At 36.3% G+C, this 13262-nt stretch overlaps 1 protein-coding gene across 4 annotated transcripts in view; it reads right to left on the bottom strand.

Annotated features, from left to right (window-relative positions):
- Positions 1–13262, bottom strand: part of NSD2 (nuclear receptor binding SET domain protein 2) — a 74280-nt gene that overhangs the window by 33316 nt on the left and 27702 nt on the right. For all 4 annotated transcript variants that reach the window (XR_004356557.1, XM_032685061.1, XM_032685063.1 and 1 more), the window contains exons 3-7: positions 10723–10888; positions 6820–6986; positions 5959–6450; positions 1353–1497; positions 262–339 (exon numbers count right to left, since the gene is read on the bottom strand). Coding sequence is in view for 3 of the 4 variants with exons in the window: in XM_032685061.1 (XP_032540952.1) it covers positions 262–339; positions 1353–1497; positions 5959–6450; positions 6820–6986; positions 10723–10888 (1048 nt within the window). In the remaining variant the exon portion in view is untranslated. The remainder of the gene's footprint in view (positions 1–261; positions 340–1352; positions 1498–5958; positions 6451–6819; positions 6987–10722; positions 10889–13262) is intronic.

Here is a 13262-nt window from a genome sequence, read left to right as displayed (position 1 = left end):
ACAATATATGTACTAGAAACACCTGGTACAGGTACAATTTCAATTACATTTCTTGCAATATGACACTGAGGAAGGTGAACAAAATTCAGCACTACAGTGTTAAGATATTTAATTTGGGATCCATTAAAGTTCTAATGTCAAGGAAGACAACATCTGAGATAAAATAAAGAGATTATGATACGTGGGTGATTACATAAAAAAATACACTCAATAGCTACTTATAATGATGAGCTATTTGCACACAACACAAATTTCAATTACTTCTGGATCTTGATCTCCTTTTAGGTGAGTCTTGAAACACTTTACGTTTGGCCTCTCCAATATTCTTCAATGATGAACCTTGAGAGATACAGAATGTGTTTTTTTTTTAAACTGATATCCAAATATTTAACACTTAAAATTTAAAGTTAAAAACTTCAATTTTCCACAAAATGATGTTATTTCACACACACACATATAGTTAACAAAACTGACTGCCATTTTTATACAAGTTTTTCCAAGTCTCACAAACTTTCAAACACTCCCTCTCATTCTTGTCATTGCCCAAAGCAGCACCTGTTGGCTTCTAATACTTCCATAGTAAGTCTTCTTAGAGTGCTGTAATGCTATTTAAATTTGAAAAATTATAGCTAGTTAAATTTGATAAAGTTCATGCAAATGCCAAACTATCTTCCTCCTTTCTCAAATGACTCCAAACCCCCTCAAATATTTTGCAAAATAATCGAGACTGTTTATCAAAACCAAACACCAGAAAACAGCAACAAAAAAATAAAAACAGGAAAAAAAATAAAGTAATTGCAATCTTGTACAAAGTCCTAAAAACTTTGAGTAGCACAATAAAATGCCAAATGGATGAAGGTTTCAGAATAAAGTTCAGAATACTTCTTCCTGAGTTGATGATGATGTGAAGTAATACACTTTAGGTACGTATCAAGAGAAGGTGTAGCACTGATTAAATTTTTTAAACCATTTCTAGCTGTTCTATAGAAACAACACCTCAAATTTTACTAGTAGTAACACTTCATCTTCCCTTCCCACCATCCACTTGTAACAGGCAGTGGATGCAATGGCAGCTGCTTATGGGCAGAAGAAGAATGAGAAACCAGCAATGTCTAAACAGCAGAAGGTTTACATATAACAACTTTTCAGAACAATGAGCAAGAAATGTAGACTTCGTGGGTTGCGTTTATTGTAACCATTGGCATTCCTTTGCTATTGGCACAAACACCAAGAATTAAAACTGGAAAACAGGGAAAGCTGTTTTCCCTACAGGGTCTCAAATATGTGCTTAGTTTAACGCCACTATGTATATCAAATTTAGTTAGAGTACACTAGCACAGTTTTACGTTTACCAGAGTCTTCTTCAGATTTGGGGGAGGTCACTATGGCAAACTTTGTGTTATAGCGAGCTTTCTGTTTTTCACTAAGCATGTTCCACTGCGATTCGAGCAATTCTTCAATCTCCTCACTTGAAGCATCTGGATGTTCAGCAACCACCTATACATGCAGAAATAGGGTTGAATTAAAAAAAGTTGACCGCTGAAAAGAATGGTGAACATACTTCCATCACTTTGGAAAACTGGATACAACCAAGTTATCTAACATTTCTAGACAGAACTAGAATAAAACCTTCTGTATCCAGCTTTTCTTTTAATAAGCACCTCTCTCTCTGTGTCTCTAAAAAAATAATCTATGAGAGTATTCAGAAGTATTAAGACTAATTTTGGAAGTATCTATTTGCATTTTAACATTCAAAAAAACAGAGTAAGTGTAAATCTTGCCGTCATTCAAAAAGATGTGTATGATTTCTCAATGAAGTTTAAATCTATACCACAAACGACAGACAAGCAATATTGGAGTATAGAAATCCATCCATCTTCAAAGAAGAACTCATGAAACACAAAACTCAGTAAACCTATCTCAGTAGAGAAATTTACACAAGCTACCATCTGATGCAACATCTTCCTGTATTAATTCATCATTTTATATTATGTATGTGAACATTAGAAACTCAAAAGCTGCGCATCTGCTCTTAATACTATGAGTAGGACACATAATATCCATCAACATGGAATTTAAGAGAGTTTCTAGAGGTTTATTCAAAACAAACAGAATATCCAGTATTAAAACCCAGAAAAAAATCCTCCCAAACTGCTTCAGTATTCCCCTACTTCTACTTAAGGAAAACCAGATTTGATTAATCATAAAAGTCAGAAAGCTCTACAATTGTACAGAAATGAAACAGTACTTTTAAAACCAACCCTTCTCATCTTATTACCCAGGGCTCTCCAAAATCCTATTACTGGAGTGATGCAATCAATACCCCGAAAACATAGAGCAAAATAAAAACCAGGACAAGAAAGCCAAGTGTTCCAACAGTAACACTGTTCAACAGAACAGAAATACAGTTTTTCTGATAAGTGATATTATTAAACCTAATTTCTTAGAATTTAATGCCTTAAAACTGCACTTCCTGTTATCAAACAGGATACAAGTGTGAGCGATGCTACTCCAGGGGTTAGAATAGTTGCAGTACCGTCCTTCCACTGGGATTAGTCAGTGTCTAGTATAGAAATCTATGCTGTAATTTTTTTCCTGGTAGAGTACTGAGAATTTTCTTGCTTCTATCTGGCATAACTCATCTGTATAAGGCTTGAAGAATACAACTATCTTTGAAGGTCTCTACTCAAAGTTTGATTAAAATCCAACAACGTCAAAAAAATTCTTGAAGGGGGGAACATAGACAGACCCACAAGATAGCCCCTCCCACAAAATCTTACTTCAGGAAATGAAATTATCACCAATTTTGACCATTGCTGCCAAGTGTACAGCTCATTGTGCTCAATTAGGGCACAGAGCTATTTAACTCTCTAAGAAATAACTAGATTTGTTCACACAAATGAGATAAGCTTTAACATCATCTCCAGTCTCACCAAAATCCAAATAAAAATACCTTTCAACTGACTAGGAGTGCTGTGAAATGACAGCACTTGCAAATATAGCCTCCAAGGAAAATGCCCAGCAGTCTTCTCCAGAGTCTCCACACTGTAATGCTCAATCCCAGCATACATACCAGAAATGATGCACTGGGTACCTTGATGTACACAAAAATCATGCACTTCTCCCAGGTACTTATTCTAACTATGCTCCACAACACAAGGAATATCTTTTCCTGGTTCTGGGAATTAACAATACTAAAGGTGTGGATGTGGTAGTCAGACCAGGCACATCCTAGCTCATCCAAGCAAACAGTATCACCTTCACTCTTATTTGTCTTGATATGCAACACTGCCTTACACGTGCAGAAATCTTCAACTGTGACCCCTGCTAGCAAAATTATTTCTTAACTTTCCTCAAAACAGACTCAAGGCCCAATGTAAACAGTACAGCTGACTGCCTCACTGAACACCACCTTTATCTCCAGTCAGACACTCCTCTCTAATGATTACTGTGGTTGTATTTCATAGATGAAGTGCACAAGAGAGCCAATAGTACAAATACATCTCCACTCCTTTGGTAACAGCACAAAACACTTAATGCGTCACTGCAACCACAAAAGTGCTCCAAGCTTTCAGCACCTCTCTCATGGAAGTGTGCCTCTTAAATCATAAAAAACATTTTTCAGCAGTTAAATAATAATAATAAAACCAAGCCAATATATGAACCCTACTACAGAACAAAGCCAGACTCCGAGCAAGACACAGCAGAAATGGCTCTACTTTCAAGGGAGCTCACGATTATTAGAGGCCCCAGAAGGGAATTCTTCAGTCATACCTTTCATTCACTTCCATCTCTTCCCAAGACTGGGGCCAGAGAGCCTCTTCTGGATACAGTTTTCCTTTTTTCTACGTTTGTACATGCAAATACTGAGACAGCCATACACTACACTCTCTGATGCCACTAATACAAGTAGTTTTTTAGCTGTGTTTTAGCTGTTTATCACTTTTTCTAAAGTATCACAACATCTACAACACAATTAAAACCAACACTTGGGTGGAAAGCAAGACTTGCAAGTTGGAACAGATAAACAGAAGGGGAAACTCCGAATACTAGTTCGGATACAACACCCACCTTCTGCCAAAGGCACAAAACTGCCATTTTAAAAGCGACGTGACAGGCAAAAAGCATGAGTATCTAAATTGGTATTTCCTCACTTTGCCAGTTAACTTTGAATCAGTAGAAAGGAAACACTGGTCCTCCTACCCTGATGGTCAGTGAGGAGCGTCTGCAGCTTTTGTAACCTAGTTCTGTTCTACCCACAGAAGTGTTTCTGCACCTGTTAGAATGGATAACACAATCAGGCAGATTTGGGATTTCATCACTGATCTCATTAAAAAGTATTCTAGTCAGTAATGGTAGGGTGCCCTCTCTCTAAAGATATGTAATACTTTGAAACTTACTTCCTTCTGCTTTAAATTTTGTGCAATGTTAGTCACTATCAGTGTGAATTTCAAGTTTACACAAGCCTTTAAATTTCCCAAAATGACCCTGAAGACAAAGCATTACCTCAATTTCAGATACTGTAACGGTCTTCACATTTTCCATCTAATAATTTGAGAATTACAGTATAACCACAGCAGAGAATGAAGCTTGATAACTGGCACAGAAAATAGAAGTATAATAACATCGGAGGCTCAGCATGTTTGGTTAAGGCTCCATAAAACAGGTCCTCACAACCTCATTTCTTCCAGAGGAGCAATTTCGTGTCCCTCAATATTGCACAAGACTTCCTGCTACACACGTTAAAGGCCAAGGAAATTCCCCCTTGCAACGTCACTTACAGAAGAACTGGAAATAGAACTCATGTGTCTCCAGCATGAGACAGATGATTTACCCATACAGCTTTTCATGATTAATATGTCCAAATCTGTATTTAATAGTCTGGCTAAAACAACGTTTCCTCTGCAGAGCCAGAAAACTGAATTGCCAATGTTTTTCTCAATTTAACCAAAGCCACTAAAAGGTTTATGTAATGCTGTGCCCATTTTCATTCTCAATATTAGCTTAAGTTTCAATGATCTAAAAAGATCTCAGGTTGAACCACAACTAATTGACTTCCATACAACAGAATCTGCTTTTCAATATTTTTTTTATGAAGTTGGTATCTATTAATATTTTCTAACATAAATATCCTACGACAAAGTCAACCATTCAGTAGCTATACAGTATGACAAAGTCACCACTAACTTTCTGATTCTGAAATATGTAACAGTACAAGAAAACACAAGGAATCACTCTAGCTTCAGTGCATGGAACAGTACTGCAAATGGAGCAGAAGGTCACAAGGAAGAAAAATGATGGTCATGATTTTAAAGTAATGAGCTAAAACAGCAGTACTGCTTTTATACTTTTAACAGTCTTCCTAAAAAAGGTTTGGAGTATAAGCATCTTAAGAGGACCTAGTTTCTGTCCCAGCAGGTTGCACACTTACAGTGGTCTTCACAAGCTTCGGTAAAATGCTTCTTCTGAAGCTCAGCAAAAAGTCCCAGGTAGGTAAATGAGGTTTTGAGGTGTTCAAAGGTAAATGAACACACCAAAGGAATTAACTCATGTCTTCAGAAAGAATGTACAAGCTATCTACAAGTAGATTGCCATAAATAGCATCATCTTTGTTATATGTGCTTGAGTGTATACATATGCATATCTATTATATTTTACATACATTAAATAAAAAATATGGATAATACAAAGGTCTATTAGATTATGTAGGAAGATACTAACACAACTTTGGCTTAAAGTACAACAGGATTATCACCATCTTGTTCATATTGCTCATCTACATTCCCCTCCTTCTCTATTTCTGTCTAGACTAAGATTTGACACAGGCATACCTTGTCAAGCCTTGTATTATGGATTCTGCAGTAATAACTATTTTTTGTTTACTAAAGTAAAAAAGTTACTTCAAGTACAGAAATGATAAGAGGCAATCAACAACAGTAACAGCCAAAAGAGACTAACCTCATCTCTGTGCTTCTGACAAAAGACCAAAAACTGAGATACTGCATCGCCCTTTCTGCTTCGCGGAGTAGACGCCGGAGTTTTCTTTCTATTGAGAGGGGAGCCTATCCCTCTTTTGGATTCTGCCTGTTCAGATGACTTTTGAGGAGTAGCATTCTTGTCCTCCAACTGACTGATTTCTTGTGTATCATCAGTGGCAGACAGTTTTGATGTCCTTCTCCTCCTCTTGTTAGGAATGCCAGACTCCTTCATCGACCTCAGGTTTGGAGTGGTTTCTTCATTTGAGTAAGATGACTCATCCAACTCCTCTGGTGGTTCCACAGTAATGCCAACTTCCTTTGCCACTCGAGGATTAAGATGAGGTCTGTCCCTAACATAGATGAAGGTGTACTTGGCCTTCCGTTCTTCCACTGTCATGCCAGATGCTTCACTCGCTTGCTTCACACCCATCTCCCACTGTGGCCGCAGCTTCCCCGACACAGGCTTTAACATCTGCAAGAGAAATCCACAGAGTGAGAAACTCGCCCACTTTTCATTTCAAAATGTCAACATTAATATAAAACAATTCCAAGAGACTAAGGGTAATGCAGATCTACAATTCAGGAGGTTCAAATGGAATTGTATTTGACGGTACTGGTACCACGCGTGAATCAGTGACAAAGCAGAAGAGTACTGATTTTTACTGAGTAACAAACAGTGGCAAATCATCCCATCCTTTGCATCTGTAAATGAAATGTAAGACTACAGGTCTCTGCAAAACAAGCTGTCTTTAAGCTTTCTAGAATATCTATTTATATCTGTACATACCTGTAACAGCAAAAGAAAAGGCTGCAAATCTTGTCTGACTTGGTAACCTCTTACCTTTATTTTCTCTGCTTTAGTGAGGGCTTGTCTTGCACTTTCCTGGCACAATTGTTCAAATTGGTCTTTTTCTTTGAAAGGCACAAGGCTCTTCTCAAATATCCAAGCTCGCTCTGGGACATCTCCAAAAAACTGAACGTGATATTGACGAAAACTCTTTTTCTGTCCTGAAAATTAAAACCAAATGTATTTAAGATACAACTTTGGTTGTTCTCTTCACTTTCAGACTGGAACTCTGTTTGAAAGCTGCTACAGTTACCATGACAAAAGCACAGTACAACTGGATAACCTTTCAAAAACCCACTTAACCAGCCTGAAAGTCTCCAAGATATCATCTATGAAGTCTGACACAAAAGCCCAATAGTTTAATTTCCATCAACAATATGCTTGGCTAAATTAACTCAAGGTTACAATCACCTGTCACCGTTTTCCATGTACATTAACTTACATCTAGATTAACTTACATCTGGATGTTTCTGAAAATGCATTGAGCACTCATTTCTCAGTGAACACTGAGAAAGTTCCAAAGCTTGGATACCCTGTATACTCCTCTCTGATTCACCTAACTTTATCTTTTAATATTCTTAAACAGAAACACATACTTCAGTTAGTTTTAACCCTTGCAATCACAGCTTCATGTTAGGCAATATTTTTCAGGAATCAAAGCAATAAATAAAATAGATTTGGGTGGCGATAGGGAGAGTTCAAAGATAAGAGAACAATTCTGAAACCTAGGCAAGAAATTATTTATTCTTCTAAAAATAAAAATATTCCTTTTTTTTCTAAAAAAAAGAAAAAAAAAAGAAAAAAAAGAAAAAAAAAGTAAAAAAAAAAAAAAAAAAACCAAAAAAAAATAAAAAAAAAGAAAAAAAAATAAAAAAAAAAAAAAAAAAAACAAAAAAAAGAAAAAAAAAGAAAAAAAAAGAAAAAAAAAAGAAAAAAAAAAGAAAAAAAAAAAAGAAATATTGTCTCACTGTGGAATAATATAGGCATGCAACCTTCCCCTTCTAAAGGTCTCAGCTGTTCTACAGAGAATGAGGAAGACAATACCTTCAAAATTCATCAAAGAGTTCACAGTTAACAAGGAATTTCTAAAATGCAGAAGAGATCAGACTTAAGATATCCTCTAGCACCTCCTTCATTAGAACTTGCAGATTGGCTGTCTCAGTGTTCAAATGAGGGACTCATTTAAAAATGGAAAAGGTTTTAGCTGTGATGACCTACATTTTTGTGTTTGCAAATTCAATCCTGCTGTATCAGTTACCCTCCCTAGATTATCTATGGTTCCTCCAGTGTCGCCACATTAGTCAGTCTAACAGAGTCTGGGCAGCAGAGGAACTCGGGTAGGGATGGTTGCACAGAAGGAGCAAATAGCAGTCACAATTCTATTACAGGGGTCTTCAAACTAGGTCTAGATTCTACCAGGTTATTCATACACTGCATGTCTTCTGGCTTAATCAGAAAACACATCTAGTGGATCGCTTCACGCACTGTAACTGGGATGTTTCTAGGCTTAGAAAGAACTTTCTTTCCATGACAACTCAAGCCAACAGTTATTTTAAAAGGGGCTTGATTGTAAGATATGGTATCTGGAAAGGTAATATGAAATCAACCTAACTAATTATATGAGCACAACTGTTTTACAACAATTACAAATGTACATATATATATATATATATAAACATATATGAGGACTACAAGAACAATAATGACTCACTTGAGATCGGATATAAGAATCTAGAGGAATGGCATAGGGAAAGTCTTGGGATTGTATACATCACACATCCAATCCACTAGTATAATACCTGTTCCAGTAATGCACAGTCAGAAGTGCACAATAATTCTCTTCCACAGAAATTACTCTGTCCTCGTTAAGAAAATGCTCTTTGAAGAGGAACTACAGAGCTTTGATGACTTATTCTATGATGAAATAAGGGGCAATGTTTGCATTTTACCATGATGTCCTGGCTGCAGACAGAGATGCCACAGAATAAATTTACAACCACCTGTAAAGATCTGCCTCATAGTGCTGGACATCTGTAATTGCCTAATTAAGGAGACTATAAATAACAGCGCCTACCACTGGAGTCATGGAACCTAGCTGTGAATCTTCAGATATCTTTTGTGAGTTGAATTTATATCAATGCTCTTGGATAAAATAATGAAATTCATTAATGGTTGTTATATAGCAAAACAAATTTTGGCTCACATAATCCTGAAATAAGTTGTTGAAGGTTTGGAAGAGGGTTCTGGGAACCCACCACTTCCACTGGTCTTTTCTGTATCCCAGTGTCTGTGGTTGACCACAGCCAGAGACAGGACACTGAGTGAGATGCAGCTTTAGTCTGACTCAGTATGGGCTTTCTTACATAAAATATATTTTCTGCAAGTTGAAAGTTGCTAATTTTTCTCAAGCCAAACCAGCTGGAAGGATGAAATAAAGCATTAGCATCCAGAAATTCAGACTGCTTATAAACACTCGATCCTTCGCCTAGAAATGAGAAATACAGAGACCTAGCTCAGTATTTCTACAACTCCCAGATAAAAGAACTCTTCTGTTTGGAAAAGGAGACTTTTGCAAGTGCCTCAGTAGTAAACAGTAGGTGGAAGGTAAGACTGGAAACATCTACTGATGGAAATACACACATCAGTGTGCATTTACCAATTATGGTGGCTGCCCAGACTCACTCCAAACTCCTGAAGGAAAAGGCAGGCCCAAGTCAGCTCCAGAGCAAATATGAGAAATAACCATCACCCACATTACTTCAAAGAGATGGAACTTAACATCTTGAAGTATATGGGTCCTTCTTTCTGGTAGTACTCCACAGGTTGCATTCAGACACAGGGGACTGGTTTTTGCTGGATCTACTTCTATAAAGAGCTACCACAGAGATTCTTGGTAACAAAACACAAATTTTGCACCTTTCAAGGGACAGAGTAATTCAGTTAGAAACAAATAAACAGTTTTATTACTCTCAAAATCCAGCTCTTTATGTCATAATAGACCTAATAATCCAATGAATAAAAATCCCAGGGACTGCCTGATCCAAACTCTGAAAGATTTTTACAAAGAAAATTTGTCTGAGGAGTCTACAATAACCATTCTAGCAACTGTATTATGAATGCTTGAAAAGTTCTCAAGAAGCCATTTAGTTTACTACCAATGTTGGATCTAGCTATAATCCCAGAAATATATTCATTCAATTTGCTCTTAAAAACCTCCTATGAATGAGATCACACCATTTCTCCAGGCAATCCACCCCAATGCTTCACGCACTTTAGCCCTTCCAAGCCTTTCTTAATGTGTAGTCTAAATATTCATTGCTCTTAAGCTTCAAATGTTTCAGGTATCAGAACAGAGAACAAAGGTGGAAATGAGATTATGAAATTGTACAGACTCCTACTTAAAAATGTCATTAACGCTTGGTAGTTCCTGCATTTAAAATCGACTAATATTGTCTGCAGATAACAGTATTGACTCTATGAATCAGAGAAAATTTAGCTGCCTGAATTCTGGATTGCTTTTAATAAAGTACAATCATCAAGAGTATTTAATTCCCATTACATTTCAATAAAATTTTTAGCCCATATCACTTATCCAAGCATCTCTATAAAAACAATGGAAAGCACCATCAAAGAATTTTTTTAACAAGACTCTACAGCTTCACAGATCACAACTTTGAAACCTTTCAGAAAATGTTCAGAGTTAAAAGACACAGTGGGGAAAAAAGTTCCCTCTGCTATATGCTCAAGAATGGTGTTTACATGATTTAAACATTCCTCCTGACAACAAGGAGCTGATTTAGTTACTGATCATCTGAACAGATGAAGAACAGAATTTTTCCAAAGCAATGATTATGTATACCTGAGGAAAAATGATTTTTTTTAGCATCATTGACATACCTTTTAGTTTAGTGTAGGAATGGAGAACAGGATCAGCAGTAACCATACATGGCCACCATGGGAAACCAGACACTTTTGACCACACCAGATCTCCTACATTATACTTCAACAGATGCACTTTTTCTTCTTTGGTGGTACTTTGAGTCGGATCTCTCTTAGCAGGAGCCTTAAAAGATAAAAAAAATAAATAAATTCAAACTGATCATTATTTTTCTTCAGATAAGCACCAGAACTACAAATAGCACCAAAAAAGCCAAACTACAGTTAGTATTCTGTTTAAACATTCTTATTATATATGAAAACAGAGGAGTAATAGAAGGAAGAAAATAAGAAATAGTTCATCAGAACAAAGTGCTGTCATGTTTGCTAACAAACAATAATTGCATTTCAGGCGTAATAAACTTCAGATCATAACTTTTGTTTTCTCACAGTGAAAAAAAAAAATCCATGTTCCAGTTATGGGTTTGGTTTTAATTAGAAATATTGGCAAGTAAGCTGTGGTTTGCCTTTATCTTTTCAAATAACTGCTGAGAGACCATCAGGAAGGTTTACTTTAATTTCAAACACATTAAGTGAGCATTGGATGTACATGTGGAAGAGCCAACCTCCCTCTGTATTGAATATTACTAATCAAGTTAAGTGTTATACACACACATGTGCTCTTAAATTTAGAAAAACAAAAAAAATTCCCAAACTAGAATAGAGTGAAATACTCTCTTTATGTCTGAATAGAAACTACATAAATAACCAGTTCTAAACCCCCAAACTCTCTATCTTTCAGTTGTTTTTTTTCCATGCTGGGAACTTGTGACACAAACCCCTCCCCACACCCTTCTGCAACTTTTTTCTGTTCCAGTTCTAGCAGTAAGTTTGTGAGTGCTCAGCTGCTGCTCTAAAGCTATTTTAGCTACTGGAAAACAATTACAGAACTACAAGGGAGTTTTGTGTTCCCCTATGGCAGACACATTTTTATATCATATTTTTGTATCATAACAAAGTTCAGCAACACAGACATCTATTCACCAACTAAAACTATTCCAGGAATTAGTTACAATTTGTCCTTTTTTGCTTCATCTGTTCTGTTTGATATAAATAATGTATGTCTTTATCTAGGTAAGCACTAACTCTGGTTGTAAGAAAGCACATAAAGTGTCTCATTATAGATATCGTGTATTTTATAAAATCATGTATTTTGAATCTCCTTTTTAATTTACCAGTACTAAAGTTATGTGCAAAATGTTACACCATTTATTTTCTGTAGTACTGGCTCAACATCCAGAAGTCAAACCAGGAGCTTCACATTTTCACTGGACTTAATGTTAAGAGCTGGAACAAAATTCTGGTTTAATTAATTAAAAGCAGCAAAAGGAAAGAGAAAACACACTTAAGAAACCAGAAATCTAGAATACAGAAACAAGAACCTGGAGCATTACACTGAATCAGAGTAGACTTTTATAATCACACATTATTTGCCAAACACAAACACTAAAATCTTGGATGCACTGCAACTGCATAGAGATTTATTTGCAACTGAAACATAGAGGTAAATCCAATCATAAACCCTAAAGCTTGACATACTCAGAAATCCTTTCCTCAAAGCTTTTAAAGCTCTGCCTGGAAAACATACATGATGCTCTGTCATTTGATGGCTAAGGACAGTTACTCATCCAGTGATTCAGCTTTTCTGATGAATTCAGACTTGGTTCATGTGACTCCAGCTAGAGCTACGTTCCCACGTCTCAAGAGTTTTGGCTCTCTAAGGATTCTATAAGACTGTTAGGAAACCCCTCCTGCAAGGTTGCCTCAAGTCCAGCACTCTCAAGAGACCCAGAAGATTCCAAGCAGATGTGAAAAATCAAATGCTCCTTCTACCAGTTAAAACATGATGTGAAAAGTTATGCTTAGAAGCTAAAAAATAATGAACACACATGCCAAGAGCAAATCCGGAAAAACATTAAACCTAACACACACAAACCCACTCCAGCACTTCAGTTAAAGGTGGGATGATTTTTTTTTTTCAATGAGTTAACTTTTTGGAAATATAAAAGTTACTGAGGATTCGGAATCTCATTTTTAATTTATGACTCCCTGTATTCCTCAGAAAGTGCAACTAAGCCACGAAGATTTATGACTCCAGTCTGAGAGGGAGTTGGCTGGAATAATGAAAAGGCTCTAGCAGTGCTTCTTGTTGCAGCAAAATCTAAAAGGGGTGACAGTACAGAGGCCATTATCGCATTCTAATGTATCTGCAAGCACTTCACAAAATTTAAATAACGCCCAGAATTCTTTTACTATACTGAAACATGATAAAAAGCTTGAAAATGACAGGCTCTCACAACACCTGCAAGGTTTATCTCTGCAATGTTTGCTGTATTTATGTTTTCTTTTTTTGATAAAATGTGGGTACTTTGAAAGAATGGCAAAACACAGCACAGAATTCTAGATGAATGATATTTTAAGAGCTCTCATATGAAGTTACTTAAAAACCTATAGAAAATATCACCATTAACTTGCTTACTTCCATCTTACTTTCGTGCATC

The sequence above is a fragment of the Chiroxiphia lanceolata genome, chromosome 4 (genome assembly GCF_009829145.1).
Source record: "Chiroxiphia lanceolata isolate bChiLan1 chromosome 4, bChiLan1.pri, whole genome shotgun sequence".
Lineage (NCBI taxonomy): Eukaryota > Metazoa > Chordata > Aves > Passeriformes > Pipridae > Chiroxiphia > Chiroxiphia lanceolata.
The sequence above is the reverse complement of the archived record's forward strand: the minus strand, read 5'-3'. Positions and strand labels throughout refer to the sequence as shown.